At 48.1% G+C, this 17,973-nt stretch overlaps 1 protein-coding gene across 1 annotated transcript; it reads right to left on the minus strand.

The window, feature by feature from the left end:
• Positions 1 to 56: 56 nt before the first annotated feature.
• ints8 (integrator complex subunit 8) lies at positions 57 to 17,913 on the minus strand. The gene is made up of 28 exons (XM_079749450.1): positions 17,787 to 17,913; positions 16,720 to 16,858; positions 15,950 to 16,124; positions 14,582 to 14,722; positions 13,974 to 14,045; positions 13,778 to 13,829; positions 13,273 to 13,458; positions 12,865 to 12,972; positions 12,325 to 12,477; positions 11,898 to 11,998; positions 10,376 to 10,517; positions 9,901 to 9,971; positions 9,226 to 9,401; positions 8,321 to 8,451; positions 7,977 to 8,087; positions 7,357 to 7,561; positions 6,588 to 6,709; positions 5,646 to 5,830; positions 5,150 to 5,183; positions 4,980 to 5,039; positions 4,658 to 4,719; positions 4,234 to 4,358; positions 3,606 to 3,709; positions 1,473 to 1,523; positions 1,202 to 1,275; positions 1,046 to 1,110; positions 625 to 668; positions 57 to 301 (listed from the first exon to the last, which is right to left on the minus strand). The coding sequence occupies exons 2-28, from the start codon at positions 16,850 to 16,852 to the stop codon at positions 185 to 187; spliced, it is 3,000 nt and encodes a 999-aa protein (XP_079605576.1). The 5' UTR covers positions 16,853 to 16,858; positions 17,787 to 17,913; the 3' UTR covers positions 57 to 184.
• Between the last annotated feature and the right edge of the window lie 60 nt (positions 17,914 to 17,973).

The following is a 17,973-nucleotide window of genomic DNA, read 5'->3' on the forward strand; positions in this document are numbered from 1 at the left end:
AGCAGATTCAGTATGTATAAATCTTAAGTGTAAATGTATTTTTGTCATTGAACAATATTTTCGATGACAAAAATATGACAAATAAAGCACACAGAAAATCTGAACGATCTTGTATGCATTTAAAAAAGGTTTATTTTTCTATGACAAAACTTGTTGGTTTGTGAGTCGAGTGTTCAAGTGGCGGTTAGAAGTAGAGTTTAGCCATGGCTTGTAGGAACCGCTTCTTTCGTTTTTGCGCTGCTAACTGCAACACTTCCTCTGGGTTACTGGTATTGAGCTCTGCCTGGCCAATGGCTTTAATCTGGAGGGAGAGGTATAGAGAGAGAGAGGTAGAGAGAGAGGTAGAGAGAGAGAGGTAGAGAGAGAGAGAGAGAGAGAGAGAGAAAGAAGTTTGAGGGGGCATGAGCAAGATTGAGAATGAGAGTGTGAAAGTGAGAGAAAAAGGGGCGAGGCTCATGTTATTGTGGTCTCTCATTGCCCTACAGTCTGCAATATGATACCATTTTAACAGATTCCCCAGGAGTTTGGGACACTACTGCGCCTGCTTCAACGGCCAACACTAGAATTGAATGTCCTTTTTTATTTACTAGTTAAATGCAGGTTTAAGTTGTGCGTGTCACTTACTGCTATCTGTCTCTTCTCACTCTCCCCTCGTTTGTGATGAATGTCTGAGGGGGAGTTAAGGGGGAACAGCTCCACATTCATGACAGTCAGCCATCCTTATGACTTTGTAATAGTTCCTGCTAACACAGAATCTTAGTCGACACATTGTCATCATGTTTATCGTAAGTCACATGTTTAGGGTTTGCACCTCCAGCAATGTCCCTTCCAAATAAATGTCACACAAAAACTTTCTTTTTTGCAATCAAACCAAGTTTTGCTTTTGTGAAATAGTGTCACCGGATGCGCGCGCACGCACGCACGCACGCACGCACGCACGCACACGCACACGCACACGCACACGCACACGCACACGCACACGCACACACACACACACACACACACACACACACACACACCACTAGTCTCCGCGGTAGAAGGATACGTGTGAGGTACTCCAGGATGGTGACGTCCCAGATGTAGTCGTAGAAGGAGTCCATGGCATCATGGCTGGAAAGCAGCAAACAGACGTCAGTTGGATATTGATACTGGTATCGGTTGTGATTGATATTCCAGGGATGATCGGTACATCAGGACGTACCCGTTCTGCTCCTGAAGAGCTTTGAATGCCGTCATGTAGTCCGTTTCTCTGAGGAACTGGCAGAGAACCGCGACCTACATACACAAAAGAAAAAGAAAGAACTATTCATTTAGTGTTCAGGGCATACACAGTACAAAAACATAACAATGCTTACAATTATTTAACAATACAAAATAATTGACACAGTTTTGACACGGTATGGATCTATAACTTGATTTGACCTTTCCTCCTTTTGGAGCAACCCCCTTGGGATTGTGGGTAATGCTCTCACCTGGGTATGACAGTTCATCATGGAGCAGCACTTGATCATCCTCTTCAGCACCTGCGAAAGAGAGCGTCAGGATTTCAACCAGCAACCTTTAAAATCTCTCTTGAAACTCTCTCGAAGTTAGAGTCGGTTGGTGCACAATGTGCGTTTCCTGAATGACGCAGTCAACAAGATCATATCATCTATTTTTTTGCGCATCTCAGTTATACATTTTATTAATCTAGTGATACCGGTGCCTATGAGGACACAACCTTAACTTTACACTATTCAGTCCCTGGAAGGAGGGATCCCTCTTCTGTATTCCTTCTCCACAGTCTTCCTTAAACCGGGGGGGTGTTTCTGAGCTACTCGAATTCTGAGCTACCCTCGGCGGGATTTAGCGTGAATATTCATTACGGAGGTTGTAGCACACAATACAATGGAAAGATTACAAATGACAGACTTGGGTGCAAAATGTAGTCCTTTATAATACAGAAATTTGCTGTTGGTGTATTAGCCTAGGACAACACCCTTACCAGATTATTTATCTAAATAGCCCTATGTTATTAGAATTTACTAACTTTATGCAAGGTCTACGTTAGTGCAGTACTCGGCGTCGGTCGTAAAATACAATATCATTGTAAATTATATCACATCGAAAAAGTGGTAGCTAAAGTTAGTTCAATCAAGCAAACAAATAGCTGTTGTTTTTGCTCCAAAAAGCTTGACTTACCTCGAATTTAACACAAGATAGTTCCTTCAAATTAGGGCTGTACGGTATGGACTAAAATGTATATCACGGTATGATTTGAGGCATAGATGGTAACGGTATCACGGTATGTTAATTTATCTTCAAATTTCGATATAAATGCCTCTGAAGGGGTAAAATACTGGTAAGGCAGCAAAACTGTATAAAAAAGTCAGTTACTTCCATCTCTGAAAAACACTAATGTTTAATAGTATGGATTTGTTTCTCCACTTGCTTGCGGACCTTGCCGTGGCATCTCAATTGGGCTGAAGTGTGTGCAGGCAGGTAACGCGTACCTGGGATCGAGTGTTTTGACCATCTCTTTAACCCATTTGTGCCGGCTGCTGCGCGGCGCAACATTGTATCTAGTAGATACATTGTTGCGCCGCGCAGCAGCCGGCACAAATGGGTTAAAGCCCTTTGAAAGGGAACCATGACATTACACAGTGACGGCGTTTGTTATCTCGTGCCACTGCTGGCATTTTGTCGTAAGGACTGGCTTTCAAAATGCCTGCGGAAGCGATGTCTGATTGCAGAGACAGCTTCACGCTACCAGCGTCTGTCTCGTACGCTAAACTAAAATGCAAGCACGCAGGAACGCTGGCTGCGCGCCTGCGTGCTTGCGCAATAGCGTACTGCCTGAGAAGGCAGAATCACTGTCAAAGCTGTCCCTGGGAAAAGTAACGTGGCGCCGAATTGAAAAAGGAACTATGTTTCGTTACCATATTTTCAGTAGTTGCGCGTAACTTTGCTTTTTACATGAAAAAGTAGTTAGGTTACTGTGTTAACGCGTTACTTACTTTGTTACGCGTTACACACAACACTGTCTACCGTCACACCGGTCTTACGGTAACGTCAAAATCCATACCGTAGCGCAAATTCACACTGGTGTACTTTCTATACTGTTTATACCGTAGGCCTACACCCCTACTTCAAATTGACGTTGAGAGTTTCCATCAGACTCGCGCGGTAGCCAGGCGTCTCATCCAAAGGCGAGCTCAGTTGGCGCTGTGTGCTTCCTGATTCTGAAGCAAGTGCTGAGATTCCGATTGGCCCAGAGAAATGTAAATTCTAACAATTATCCAATAATGTTTCATATGAAGGACAGCCTTCCCCCCCCCCCCCCCCCTTAAAAAAACTCTCAGATTCTACGCGATTCACGTGAATGACCCAATTGACCAAGAGAACGGCGATTGGTTCAGAAAAGCGACAAGTTTGCAGGTGTGTATAAGGGCTAAGGGCCAGAGGAAGTGACATCACGCGGGCCTGTTAAGCCCTTTGAGACTGTACCTGTGATGGAGGGGCTACACAGGTCTCCATCACCTTGACGACCACCCACAATAGTGGGGGCTAGGAGTGGATACAGGGGTGTGGTAGGAGGGTTGGGGAGGGCTTGGGGGGGGGTTTACCTGGTCGTTGTAGACCTCAGGGGGTACGGGCCGGGTGAAGAAGTCCGAACAAACGGCCCCCGCCTGCAGGTAGAAGTGCACAGCGGCCGAGTACTGGCTGGTCACTGGACAGAGGAAGAGGAGGAAGAGGAGGGAGAGAGGAGAGTCACAAGGCAGCCATCTTGGACAGGAAGTACCTACAACAGACTTCATAGAAGGGATCCACAGAGCAGCAAATAAAATCGGTTTAATAAGGAAGAGGAGGGGGTTTGAATTGCAAATACTGATGAAGCTTATTATATAAAAAGGACAGCATTTATATGGACACTTTTATCCCAAGAGACTTGGTCAGATACATGACACTGGGGGACGAGAAGGGGTGAGGGCATCTTACTCAAGGATGAGTTAGACTGTGGGGATCGAACCAAGCACCTTGGGGATCGAACCAACAACCCTTTTGGCTCGAGTCTAACACCCCAGCGACGACACTATCCCACCGCCTTGTCATTACATGGGTACCCTCAGGACGACCGTTGGACAGCAAGCCTTTACAGTGTAGCAGGGACCCATCCAGAAAGCAACAGGAACACGAGGCGGCGCAGTGACCCTCCCTGACCACCAGGGGGCAGCAGGGGGAGGCGCTCCGTACCGAAGTAGATGTCCGCCTGGGTGACGAGCCAGGCCTGGTTGTTGGGGTTGAGGGTGAGGGCGTAGGAGACCAGCTCCTTCACCGTCACCGTCACCGCCACCGCCTCCACGTCCACCGCCTGCATGCTGGACGCCGGACGGAGGGAGGGGTGGAGCACAACATGAGGGGGATGGGTGGAGTCCGTTGTGGTGACGGTTACAACAACAACAAAAACGATGGGATAATAAGTGCAGAATAACACGACAATACATTTATCAGATTTGCATTCCTCATCAGTTGATACAAACTAAAAAGTGGCATCCGAACCAGTTGGTGTTGATTAAAGTGGTATCGGTATACATCGCTACATGCAACACCAAACCACTAGATACGACCAGACCAAATAACAGCAGTTACACTGGGAGCACTGGGAGTGGGGGCTCACTTGAGTAGGGTGGAGGGCCAGATAGTGAGGTGTTCTGCTGTGACTTCATTCACAATGTCATCCTTGAAATGAGAGGAAAGAGAAACGTTTCTTTACTGACAGAAACTGGGTTAAGTACAAAAGAACAGCGAACACGTCAGATAATTATTCACAGGATACTATCATCGGAGCAATTTTCAGTTCGCTAGGATGACTTCTGCAGCGTAAGTGTCACCCTTGCGTCGGTCATCTTCGTTACCTTGGCAACCAACGTCAACGCTAGGAGGCAAGGGGGAGAGAGAGAGTGAGAGAGAGAGACACAGAGAAGGGAGGTGAGACTCACCCGCACGATGCTGTGGAGCTTGACGAACAGGGAGATGAGGGCAGTCAGCACCAGTGGTTCCTGTCAGAGTTCGGGAGAACGCCGTTAGGTTTGACATCATATATACCCGTCATAAGCCTTGCAGTAACCGTCAAGACCAACAGGTTATTCACAATCGATTCTTGACCCACCCTCAGCTTCTTGACAAAAGTGATGAACTTGCTCCTAAAAAGAGGTTGGAAGAACAAAGAAAATTATTCAGGATGGCAGTTGCTACGGCGATGCTTCTTGAAAGCTGTCATGAAACATGCCAGCATGTGTAACAATCGTTATACAATATTTTTAACGTGTGAATATGTCTTGAATATAGTAGTTTATACCATTGTGACCCTGTTGCTACAACAATATCGTAATTAAGAAAATACATCGGTGTCACGTTTTACTCCGTTCCAAACTCCGACACCGGCAGGAGCCATTTCAGAGACCAAAATCTCATACTCTTCGACTTTGAGATCTGGTTCACTAACATTTGACAATTAATGCTTTTTTTGGGTATTTTAACAGCCCGACCATCATGCACACAACCAAATATCAACACAAAAACAAAACTCCCTCCATTCCATTCCTCATCTTCGCTCCCAGTAAAGCCCAACAACCCTGCACTCCGGTGAGAGGCCAACCACGGACCGCTTCATGATGCCCATGCTGGACTCGCGGTGCTTGATGAGGCTCATGCGGCCGTCGCTGTTCCTCTTGTGCTGCGTGGACATGCTGCAGATCTGCACCACCACCTCCCACAGCTCCTTGGCCGTGCGCCGGCTCTCTTTAGGACCCGGGAGCTCCTTGCAGGTGGAGGCCAGCAGCTGACCCAGCTGCCAGGGGGTGGGGGGGGGGGGGGGGGGGGGGATTTAGAACATGTTGGTTGCAGCATTACCCAGGGTGCCTTGCTGCTGAATGTAACTGACCCAGCTTACATCTCGGTTAACAATAACGAATTTGTGCTTTATTTTATTTTCCTTTCCATTTTCTGCAATGCGATTTAGCTTCTATGAAGATAATTTACATCATATCATTTCTATAATAAAATAATAATAATTGTTGAAATAAAATCAAAGAATTGCTAAGAGATAATAGTAAACATTTCATTCAAAAAGGTGCAAAAAGAAATGCCTGGTTTGAACCATCTTGCAAACATCCTATCTCCCCTGCATAATACAAATGCCACATAAGCCCCAAAAGTAAAGTCAGTGTATCTTTTGCTACTGCTGCAAAAAGGAGGGAGGAGGGAGGGAAGGAAGGAGGAACCAGGCCGCCTGGTTCCTCCTTCCTTCCCTCCCTCCTCCCACCTTTTCGCAGCAGTAGCAAAAGATACACTGACTGATATTTTAAGAATTGCTAAGAGAGAGATGCTAAGAGATAATAGTAAACATTTCATTCAAAAAGGTGTAAAAAGAAATGGGAAGGAAGGAGGAACCAGGCGGCCTGGTTCCTCCTTCCTTCCCTCCCTCCTCCCTCCCTCTAGCAATTGGCAGGAGAGATCCTACATTACTACTACTACTGCTAAAGCAGAGTCCAGAGAAACAGAGACACCAGCTGGAGGGAGGAGGGGGGAAGGAGGGACCCCCTCACCTTGATGTAGGGGTTGCTCTGGACCAGGGAGGGGGGGACGTGTAGGGTCAGGTAGTCGTTCTCCCGCCAGTTCAGCATGAAGGCCACGCACTCCTCCCCCACCACCTGCCTCAGGGGGAGGTCTGGGTGGGGGGGGAGACACAGAGGGTCAAACATCACGGCTAGATGAACAGATGCCACCCACACACTTCAGTGCAACGCTCTGCATTTATAGATGATTAATAAATGCCAAATGTTAAAGGAAACATATTTTGCCACCAGGTTTTTTGTTGATTAGCCAGCACAAGCCAAGTCAAAATGGACCCTCTAGTGACATCACAGATGATCTATAAATGTATGATTTATAGATCAGCCTACCAGTTGTGACAGCACACTGGACAGGCTGCTAGGCCGAGCACATAGTGATAATTCACAATTGTATATTCATATTTTGTTAAGGAATAGTTCACCAATGACTAACAGTTGTTCCGACATTGATATATTGTTTCTCTTTCTTCTAACAAATGTACTTATTTTAAGTCTGCTAAATGCCCAGAATTTAAATGTAAATGTAAAAGCTTATGAATGACTAAAGACAGAACGTTATTACAAAGTTTTACCAACACCAGTGAATCCAATGCGTTTCATTCCATCCAAAATGACCTCCTCTCCCCGAGTCCTGACTCACCGTGGATCCTCCTCTGCAGGTAGCCCCGCCCCCCCCTGTACCCTGACTCACCGTGGATCCTCATCTCCAGGTAGCCCCGCCCCCCCCTGTACCCTGACTCACCGTGGATCCTCATCTCCAGGTAGCCGCGGACCCGGCTCACCAGGTCGGAGGCGGGCCGGTCCCGGCAGCCGTCGGCGGCCAGCGTCTCGTGGGCGCGCACCTCCAGCAGCAGCATCTCGTTCAGCATCACCTGCCGCAGCCGCGGGGAGAACTCCGTCACCAGCTCCAGGCACGCCGAGAACAGCTGCCGGGCGTGGCCGAAGTCCTGCACAGAGGGGGGCGGGCGCAATGCATCATGGGATATTAGAACGCAGGACGGCAGCGGTTGTTCACATTTTAGTTTAGCTTTTGTTGTGTAACTTTATTTTGTAGGACAATTATACAATTCTTTATCAGATAGTTTAACTTCATTAATAGCCCATAGGAGAAATTTGTTAAGAGATTATTATATTATTAGAGATAATAGTAATAATAATATATAGTTTTTCAGGAGAAGGGAGAGGTAATGGTATATTGTTAAATAAAGCTTAAAAGGAGTGTGTGGAGATGCGCATGTACATAAACCCATGGATATGAACCCAAAACCTCACCCTAACCCCTACCAATCTAGAATCAAAGCATTGCAAGTACAACATTATCTAGCCGGAACTGAGGACGAAGAGAGTAAGCGTTTGGACAACCTTTATGGTGATGCAGTGGAGGCCCTTAGCCATCAGTATGTAGACCAGGTCTTTAGTCAGGGGGTCTTTGATGCCCAGGATCACGTTGATGTAGTCCGGGGGGACCTCCCACTGTCTCACACACACACACACACACACACACACACACACACACACACACACACACACACACACACACACAGTTTAAGTGCATTAGTCAAGCTGTAAGTATTTAAATACCATGTAGGACAGCAGTTTGCAGCCTTCTTCACTGGACCCAAACAGCAGTAGCTCAACCGCTGCTTCTAACCCCTGCAACGGCCATCAGGGAGTTCCTCCGAGTTCTGCGGCGGGTGACCTCTGACCTTGCTGTTGATCCTCCAGAAGTGCCTCTGGGCCATGCCGTGGACCTCGATCAGGATCTGACGCACCCTGCGGGGCTCCAGGGACAGAATGAGCTGCTGCTCCAGCTGCCCGATGCTCACACTGGCCGAGGCTGAGGTGGGAGGGACAGAGGGGGACAGGGGGAGAGACAGACGACGGACAGTGAGTCACTGAGTCAGTGAGAGAGTGTGTGAGAGGGTGAGTGAGAGTGAGAGAGTGAGAGTGAGAGTGAGAGTGTGAGAGGCTGTGAGTGAGAGGGTGAGTGGGAGGGTGAGTGGGAGGGTGAGTGGGAGGGTGAGTGAGAGGGTGAGTGAGAGGGTGAGTGGGAGGGTGAGTGAGAGGGTGATTGGTTGTGAGTGAAAGGGTGAGTGGTTGTGAGTGAGAGGGTGAGTAAGAGGGTGAGTGAGAGGGTGAGTGGTTGTGAGTGAGAGGGTGAGTGAGAGGGTGAGTGGTTGTGAGTGAGAGGGTGAGTGAGAGGGTGAGTGAGAGGGTGAGTGAGAGGGTGAGTGAGAGGGTGAGTGGTTGTGAGTGAGAGGGTGAGTGGTTGTGAGTGAGAGGGTGAGTGGTTGTGAGTGAGAGGGTGAGTGAGAGGGTGAGTGAGAGGGTGAGTGAGAGGGTGAGTGAGAGGGTGAGTGAGAGGGTGAGTGGTTGTGAGTGAGAGGGTGAGTGAGAGGGTGAGTGAGAGGGTGAGTGGTTGTGAGTGAGAGGGTGAGTGAGAGTGTAGCAAAGAGAGTGAAAGTGAGTTTAGCAAAGAGTGAGAGTGTGTGAGTGAGTGAGTGCAAGACAGGGCGAGAACGTGTGAGTGATTGTGGGTATGACATTAGTGAGAGTGTGTGAGTGAGTGTAAGACAGGGTGGGAATGTCCGTCCGTCCGTCCCCCGGGTACCTGGGATGTCGTAGAAGGAGGGCAGGGGCTTGGCACTGAGGTTGATGGTGGCCGACCTCTTCCTCATCTGCTCCACCAGCACCTTGCGCTCCTCCTCCCGCAGCAGCTCCATGAACAGCTTGTGGGAGGACACCACGAACACCAGGGGCAGCTCCTCCAGGCTCTCACACAGGGTCCTGGGGGGGGGGGGGGGGGGGGGGACACAGGGCTTCAGCATGCGTTTCCTGATCTCCTTTTTCCTTCAGTATTTACATTGCCGTCCTGGGCTGTGATTTATGCTGCGACGGCCATGATTCGTATATGGGATTATTAATGAAGCGTTGTTTTTCATCAAGACAGGGAATACAGAGAAAGGTTTTGATGTAGGACAGGGAATACAGAGACTACAGGGACAGGTCGTAATGGAAAACTGGGAATACAGGGACAGGGCGGGAAGGAAGACAGGGAATACAGAGAAAGTCCATTATGGAAAACACTAGGGAATACAGACAGGAAATTGAGGAAGACAGGGAACAGAGAGAAAGTCCATTATGGAAGTGGACAGAGACAGGTTGTTGGGAGCAGGTAGGGGTTTGGCTACAGGAAGGCTGCAGACACCCTAGCCACTACACCAGACTAAGGGTTAGGGTGTTCTGTGGACGTGGTTGAAAACGTGTCGGATGTATCCTCTCTCACTTCATGAAGTTGGCCATGTTCTGTCGAGACGTCTCGGAGGGCCGGTCCTTCTCCAGGGACCGCGTGCACACCTGCAAGGTGAGGATATTGAATGGTTTTAAATGTGCACTGCATTCGAAACCAAGTTGAAGTTGAAAACAAAGAAATAATTAAATCCAGATTTCCCCAAAAGGATTTGATAGAAATGGAACTATAGTTTGTTAAAAAATCGGGCTTAAGAATTATATAATAAGTAAAATAACAATGATAACAGTTAAAGCTGCACTATGTAACTTTTCCACTGCAGCTTTTTACTCCAATAATCAATCTGCAGTAGAACGTTTCTTAAATAAAAATAAAAAAACATCCACGATTCAAAGAAACTGACGAGGCTGTTCACTGTTACCACAGCATCTCAAGCCCCTAGAGGCTGCTAATGGGAAGACGAACACAGTGCCTCTTTAAAACGCAGTGCCATAGGGCTGGGGGCCCTTACCTCCAGGATGAAGTCTACCAGCCGCTTGCTGGGCTTCAGCAGCAGCTGGTGGAAGCGCACGCTAAGCCCCTCCCCTTGCAGCGCGTCCCGCACCGCGTTACAAACGCACAGCTGTTGGCACACGTCGTCCAGACCCCGCTCCCTGGAAACACAACAGGCAACCGAAATGGTAATGAGCTGTTGGGCAGTGCTGGTGTTGATCAGTACATGGCGCAGTATATGGTGAAAGTTAAGAAGTTAGTCTGGTTAATGCTAATTTATATATTTTTTCCTGGGATATTCCTGACGAGTGTATTCCAATTGTTCAATTCATACTTTGCAGTCACGTGACTACCATGGCTGCCTGGAGGGCAACAGACACCGACAAAATGGCGACGAATAGCGGCCAGCCAGGGGAATTGCAGCCTTGCAGAATTCCAATACTACAATCAATCAACTATTTAGACCATAAATGTTCAAATTAGATATCAAGAAAAGAAAAACATACTCGAAACTTGTGATCCATACAAAGCTGATGTGTTCATTGCTTTGAAGTTGGCAACGTCTCAACCAGACGTGGAGTTTGGAGATATTTACATTTATCTTATAGAGAATCCGTCACCTTATACCGCACAAAAAATGAAAGCCTACAAAAGTACGGAGAGCTAACTTTTTTTCAAGAGTGGGTGGATTAACAACGTTATCGTATGGGAGGTGAAAAACAGGAATATCTTCATAATCAAAGCAAAGTTAAGTGAGTACTATCTAGCTACCCGCAAAACGATAAGCAAATAGCTTTTTTCTGATTCAAATAACTTTTAAGTAGCTCTTTTATTGACCAAGAAATGCGGTAGCGTCCACACAAGTTACATTTTCTCAAGCATTTCTGAAGTTCCAGCGCAGCGGAGCTTTTTGCTGCACTCAAAAAAAATAAAACTGCTTCGGATCGTAAGTGACGCCTCCGGCAGTGTTACCACATTGGGCAGATTTCCCTCCCAATCTGGAACACGGGCTATCCCCATGACGGCAGAGGGAGATTTATTTTCATTTTGAAATAATCGTAATTATAATGTGCAATTAAACAATATATTAGTTATGGCAAATTCTAATCTTATAGACAATAATACAGTTTTTCTCCTTTTCGGATGGGATCTGGTAAAAACATAACCCGGCTTCACTCCTCGGCAGTTAATACATCCAGTCGCACAGCAACTATCTGGCATATCGTTTTTACCTCAAAATACCAACTTTCGTTTGTATGGTAAAACTGGCAACGTCCTGGTATATCCTTGATTAGGTTACTAAGTTGCTAGAGAACGTTGTTCTTGCCCGCCAGCCAGTCGTCGTGACGTCACGTGCAAAGTATGAATACTGTTTCTGGGTTGTGCTTATCAGTTACATGTTGACAGTTGGCTACAAAATATTTAAAAATCTAATTTTAAGGATTCCTCCCAATTCCTTTTGCACAGAAGAGTAGGTATTTGGTGGTTTTGAGAGTATGTATTTAAGAATATGTGGTTTCATTGAGTAGAGGTGGTCTCACCCTTGCTGGGCTTTATGGAGGTACTCTCGGAGGACGGACTGTCTGAGGTGGTTTGGTAAACTGTGGCTGGTGTTGTCCTGGATGAAGGCCTCCACCAGAGCCTGGGGAGACATGGAGAAACACAGACACTTTCATGGGTAGTGACGCAACGTAGCACTTAGTATTGTGGTGCGTAACGTGGGCCGTATCTCCAGCTTCTAGGTTTGAAACAGCATTATCCATTAATATCAATGATGCCCCAGTGAATATGTACTCAGTATGTTGTTGCATACTGCGAACTTCATACTACTTTTTGTAAACTTTGGTAATCATGAGTGCACTATCTATGTACGCATCTACAGCCATCCCCCAGGACACCAGATGTGGTCCCGACCCCGAACTTGAGAAACGCTGCCATAGTGATATCAGAGCGGCATCTTGTTCCAACCTGGTGGTTGTGGGTTCGGATGAGGCTGTTGATCTGGCCGTAGGGCGTTGCCGTGGCGTCGGCGGGGCCCAGGGTTCCGGTTAGCGCCCGGCAGGCATTCCAGTAGCCGGCCAATCGCTTCTCATCCAGGTGGACATGGAGGGAGGAGCCAAGCTAAACCACGCCCACAATAAACAAGAGCACCTCTCAGACTGGTTTCAATGTTGTTTAACATGGGAACAATTAATACATTCTGAACCCAGAGATAGTACAGTATTCCATTTAAGACAACTCAAGCAGAAAGTGTTTCCAATATCTTTCAACAGCTAAAGTTTTGAAGATCAAAACTTTGAAATTGTATTTTTTTAATGCGTGTTAAACATAATTATTCAACACAACATGCCACCATAGCATCACCTAACATACTGCAGTATAACCATAACAAATTATTCTGTTTCTTTAAACAAATGTTTTCCTAATACACTTTTGGAGCCCTTCGAACAACAACACGAATAAGGAAGATAAAATGCTAATACGTTTAAAAGGATTCTGGGCTCCTACCTTCTGTAGGAGGTCCCTGGTCTGTCTGAAGTGCTCCATGGCCTTCCCGTACGCCCCCTGGTCAGTGCAGCCCTGCTGGAAGTAGATACCTCCCAGGTCGTAGCGGACCTGGATCACACACAAACAGGTTAGCATCGCCGTGTAGTCGCTGCCAGTACAAGGGACGTTTACAAATGTTGTTATCGCAGCAAATAACCAACTAAAAATTGTTAAAAAAGAAAACTATAGAATTTTAATAAAGAGAAGTAATTGAAAGAACCACCAAATACTCTTCCAAAGTACAGTCAAGATTTATAAAGTCACTAAAAGTGCACCCATGTAAACATTTTTACGTGTACATCACTTTAAAGCAGCACTATCCGACGAAACACGCTGGCCGCTGTCATGGCCACCACAGGCCCCGCCCACCTGGCAGTGCAGCTCGTGGGCGCTGATGCGGAGCCCCGCGGTCGACGCCTCCGTCTCCCCGTTGGCGGTGCCGGCGGCGTCGGCGCCCAGCAGGTCCAGCGTGCGCACGTTGTGCACGTAGAAGTCCTTGTGGAGCCGCAGGGCGCCCTCCAGCACGCTGATGGAGTCCGCCGACTGCTCCTTCAGCTGCCACGGCAACCACAACCAAAACAACAACATACATCATTCGACGGCTAAGTCCTCAGGTCTCAGTACCGGGGGTCCAGCGTGTCGGTTGAAGTTTCGCGGCAAGTTCGGGGCTGACAATGTGTCGTGAATGATTCATTTGAACTTCAAATTAACTTTGAACCAGTGTGTGTGTGTGTGTGTGTGTGTGTGTGTGTGTGTGTGTGTGTGTGTGTGTGTGTGTGTGTGTGTGTGTGTGTGTGTGTGTGTGTGTGTGTGTGTGTGTGTGTGTGTGTGTGTGTGTGTGTCTTGATTGTAAATCGTTTTTTGGTTTACGCACCACAATGAGGATGTTTTCTGTCATCTCTTTCTCCTGCTGGATAATATTCAACCTGGGGAAGAAAACAGCAACAGAAATGTACTACGTTATCATGTGTGCATTTCCCAAACGTTGCCAACAGAAGGTGATGACCATGTCATTTCACAACACTTTCTACTGTAAACCCAGTACGTGGTAAAGAACCGGTGAAACCTACATGTTCATCTGGTGGGGTCCGGGTTTGGTCTGCTTCTCTGGGAAGCTGCTTAGCACGATGGTTCTGATGGCCCTTCACGAAACAAACACAAACCTTTACTGGATATACAAACTTTCTGTATCATTTTCTTGAGCAACAGAGAAACGTAGAGCAAACAAAACCACTTTTTTAGTAGAAAAGTAGAAAATAATGTATTGGCATCATCATTGAGGGATATAAAAGTTATTTAAAGAAACATGTTCTACAGGTGTTTACAAACATGTACCAGTTACAAACATGTACCAGGCCTTTCGGCACAGGGGTGCCCACTGTACTGGGACGCCCTGCTTCCTAAGAGCTGGGTCAAACTCAGCCTCCACTGGACTATACACAGTCACTCACAGACAGGCAGAGTGGCGGGGGGCTAGCGATACAATGCTTTTTATGTCAAATCAGTCAACAGGATATGTGGTGTGATTCCATCAAAACATACGGCAAATGTCAATCAAATCTAAAACTTCCCTGAAGTGTAAGAACTCGACCTGTACACACGCTTATTTTAAGTGCAAATTGAAGATGCGCATAAAAACAGGTGGATCGTTTCGAAGCAGCGGTTGTGCGGGACCCACCAGCGGTTGTAGATGAGCACGGCCATGGCGGTGGTTGGCGGCAGGGTGGAGAGGTCCAGGTCGACGTGCTTCACCCCCGGGGGAACCTTGCTCACACACAGCAGCTCATTCAGCAGCATGTTGAGCACCGGGATGCTCAGGCTGACGGGGTGGAAGGGACACACACACAGAATATGAGAACTGATGGTGGTGATATCAATTTTCACTTTTGAGTGACTTTCATCAAAACACAAAAGGCATGCGTGAGTTAAAGTGAAGCATTGTTGTCCTAGGCCTGGATAAAATTATGGATCTCGTAGTCTTTAGTCTGTCGTAATCAGATTACACTTTTCATTTCTTGCGACAGTGATGTTTGATTTTGTTCATATATACACACACATATTTTTGGGATTCTCAAATCCCAAGTAAAATAAATTAAAATCACACACCAACAGTAACACTCTCCCCGACACTCTCTCCTAAACACACTCCACCTCACACCCTCTCGTCCTCACCCCCTCTCGCCTAACCCCCTCTCACCCCCTCGCCCTCACCCCCCCCCTCTCGCCCACACCCCCTCTCCCCCCCTCACCCCCTCACACCCCCTCTCGCCCTCACCCCCCCCTCGCCCTCACCCCCCCCTCTCGCCCTCACCCCCCCCTCTCGCCCTCACCCCCTCTCGCCCTAACACCCCCTCACCCCCCCCTCTCGCCTCACCCCCCCTCTCGCCCACACCCCCTCTCCCCCCCTCTCCCCCTCACACCCCCTCTCCCTCTCGCCCTCACCCCCTCACACCCCCTCTCGCCCTCACCCCCCCCTCGCCCTCACCCCCCCCTCTCGCCCTCACCCCCCCCTCTCGCCCTCACCCCCTCTCGCCCTAACACCCCCTCACCCCCCCCTCTCGCCTCACCCCCCCTCTCGCCCCCACACCCCCTCACCCCCCCTCTCGCCCTCACCCCCCCTCTCCCCCCCTCTCCCCCTCACACCCCCTCTCGCCCTCACCCTCTCGTCCTCACCCCCTCTCGCCTCACCCCCTCTCGTCCTCACCCCCTCTCACCCCCTCGCCCTCACCCCCCCCTCTCGCCCACACCCCCTCTCCCCCCCTCTCCCCCTCACACCCCCTCTCCCTCACCCCCTCACACCCCCTCTCGCCCTCACCCCCCCCTCGCCCTCACCCCCCCCTCTCGCCCTCACCCCCCCCTCTCGCCCTCACCCCCTCTCGCCCTAACACCCCCTCACCCCCCCCTCTCGCCTCACCCCCCCTCTCGCCCCCACACCCCCTCACCCCCCCTCTCGCCCTCACCCCCCCTCTCCCCCCCTCTCCCCCTCACACCCCCTCTCGCCCTCACCCCCTCTCGCCCTCACCCCCTCACCCCCAGGAGCCCCTACCCTTTCTCCAGCAGGTCCAGGTCCCATCTCATGTGGGCGGCTATCTTGAGCGCCAGCAGCTTGAGGGTGCGGTTCCTGCGGTTGTCCACCGGGGGCTGGACCTGGTTCTGCTCGTTCAGCGACGGCTTGGACGCCTGCTCCAGGAACTGGACGATCAGCTGGGCCGCAGTGGGGTCTGCGGAGGGTCACGTGTCCAACAACAACATTTAACAAGTATAGAATAGTGAACACAAGCAACCACCGTGTACACAGCTCCTACTGAGAGCTGTGTACTCCTGCACAGACTGAGTACGGAGGCACGAAAATCTATTTTACTTTTTTATTATAGTGCTTTACAATGCATAATGCACACGTCTTCATAAGGAAAGGAACCTCTTGAGCTCTCTCTTGAAATGTATAATGAACCTTGAGTCAAAACATAGTTAACCGGTATTAACAGATCTACATTTATAATTTGATTTGACCAAATTAAGGGCAGGAAAGTGTAGCAGATTGGCTGTTCAACTCCCAATGGCCAAGAAGGTACTGGGTTCGATGCCCTTTTGTCTTAAACCTACCTGTACCCAAGATGCACTAAACTCTTAACACTCCTCAATAACATGAATTGGCATTCATTGTGGTCCCTTTGAAAAAGAGCATGTTCCAATCGAAATGACTCAGTAGTACATAGCAACTACGATGTAGTAAGCAGGTACTAGTATAAAGGTAACAAGCCCCACATCAAACATAACGCCCCGTATTAGAGACCAAAGGTTCAGAGCAGCACTGACCCGGGCTGGCCTTGTGGAGGTGCGCCTCCAGCAGGCTTCCGTCCAGCAGGAACTCGAACCAGGAGGTCTGGACCGGGGAACTGGGGCGGCCTCCGGGGGCAGCGCTGACCCGCTCCACTGCCTCCGCGCTCATCTTGCCCTGGGAATGAGGAGAACATGGTGGAACGGTTGACAAGGTATTCTTTTTCCAAATTTTGACAAACAATGATTATTTTATAGTATGTAATTAGAGCTATGATGACAATAACAATACACGGTGATAACGTGCATTAAGGTATAATATTGATTGAAACTAAATTTGTTTAAGTCGCAATATTGATATACATTCAATCATTACAGAAAGCTAGTCTCCCAACACTGGGACTCCCACTGTGAATATCCATGGCACATGTCATGTGCCTGTACTATTCCCTGTTCAAGAGGTGCCGGTACACAGCTAAACCTCCTACCTCTATGATCTTAACGGACGGAACCCTGTTAGGGACATTTTCGAAGCAGATGAATGGGATGATATTAATGTTTTGTACTTGAAATATAATCTACTGTGGAAACTGTGTAAAATATCCAAAGGGAGACGCAAGATTGCAAGGTGTGGGTTTATGTGCGATTTATAAACTCCTTGGAAGCCAAGGAAAGTTATGGAGATTATTAGAGCCCTCCTTGTTGTGAATGGAGCAGTGAACATGGAACTCTCTGAAAGACACTTGTGTACACACTGCATGGAGGTATTGAAACTACAAGTGCTATTAGTTTGTTGCATGGGAATTGTAGTTGATTCAAAGCAGCAGGGTTGCATTTTAGCAAAGTCTGTTCGTCGTGAGATGATCTGACAGCACACAAGTATGCATGTAACTCGGCTTACAGATGCCATTGAAGATACAAAACGGAATATCTCTGGAGATGATACCCAAACTACACAGTAGAAAGATATATGCAACTAACGTTAATTAATGTTTTGGAAGCACTCAATATCACCAGCATCATTTCTTTCATTGGATAATACGGCTGGTTTACGTAAATGTGTGTTAATGAATAGTGTTTCCACGGAGACATATCGCGTATCTTACCTCAATGATTGGATAATTAAGCTGCTAAAAATATGTAAGACATTTACACCCACATTCGTGATAAAATTGAATCGCTAAACTGTTGTGTTCTCACATATTTCCTTTTCTTCATATCCACGGAATTTCCGCTTCCGCCGTGTCGCCAGGGGAATCCATGTTGCGCTGCATTTGCGCATATTTATAGTTT

Source organism: Pollachius pollachius, assembly GCF_949987615.1.
Source record: "Pollachius pollachius genome assembly, chromosome: 13".
NCBI lineage: Eukaryota > Metazoa > Chordata > Actinopteri > Gadiformes > Gadidae > Pollachius > Pollachius pollachius.

Excerpts from the sequence above, each read along its gene's own strand:
- ints8 (XM_079749450.1), bottom strand. The coding sequence starts at position 16,852 with ATGAGCGCGGAGGCAGTGGAGCGGGTCAGCGCTGCCCCCGGAGGCCGC. Across the intron at positions 16,125-16,719 it reads CCTCCACAAGGCCAGCCCGG|ACCCCACTGCGGCCCAGCTG; the intron begins GTCAGTGCTGCT and ends GACCCTCCGCAG. Across the intron at positions 7,562-7,976 it reads TCCACTGCATCACCATAAAG|GACTTCGGCCACGCCCGGCA; the intron begins GTTGTCCAAACG and ends CCCTCTGTGCAG.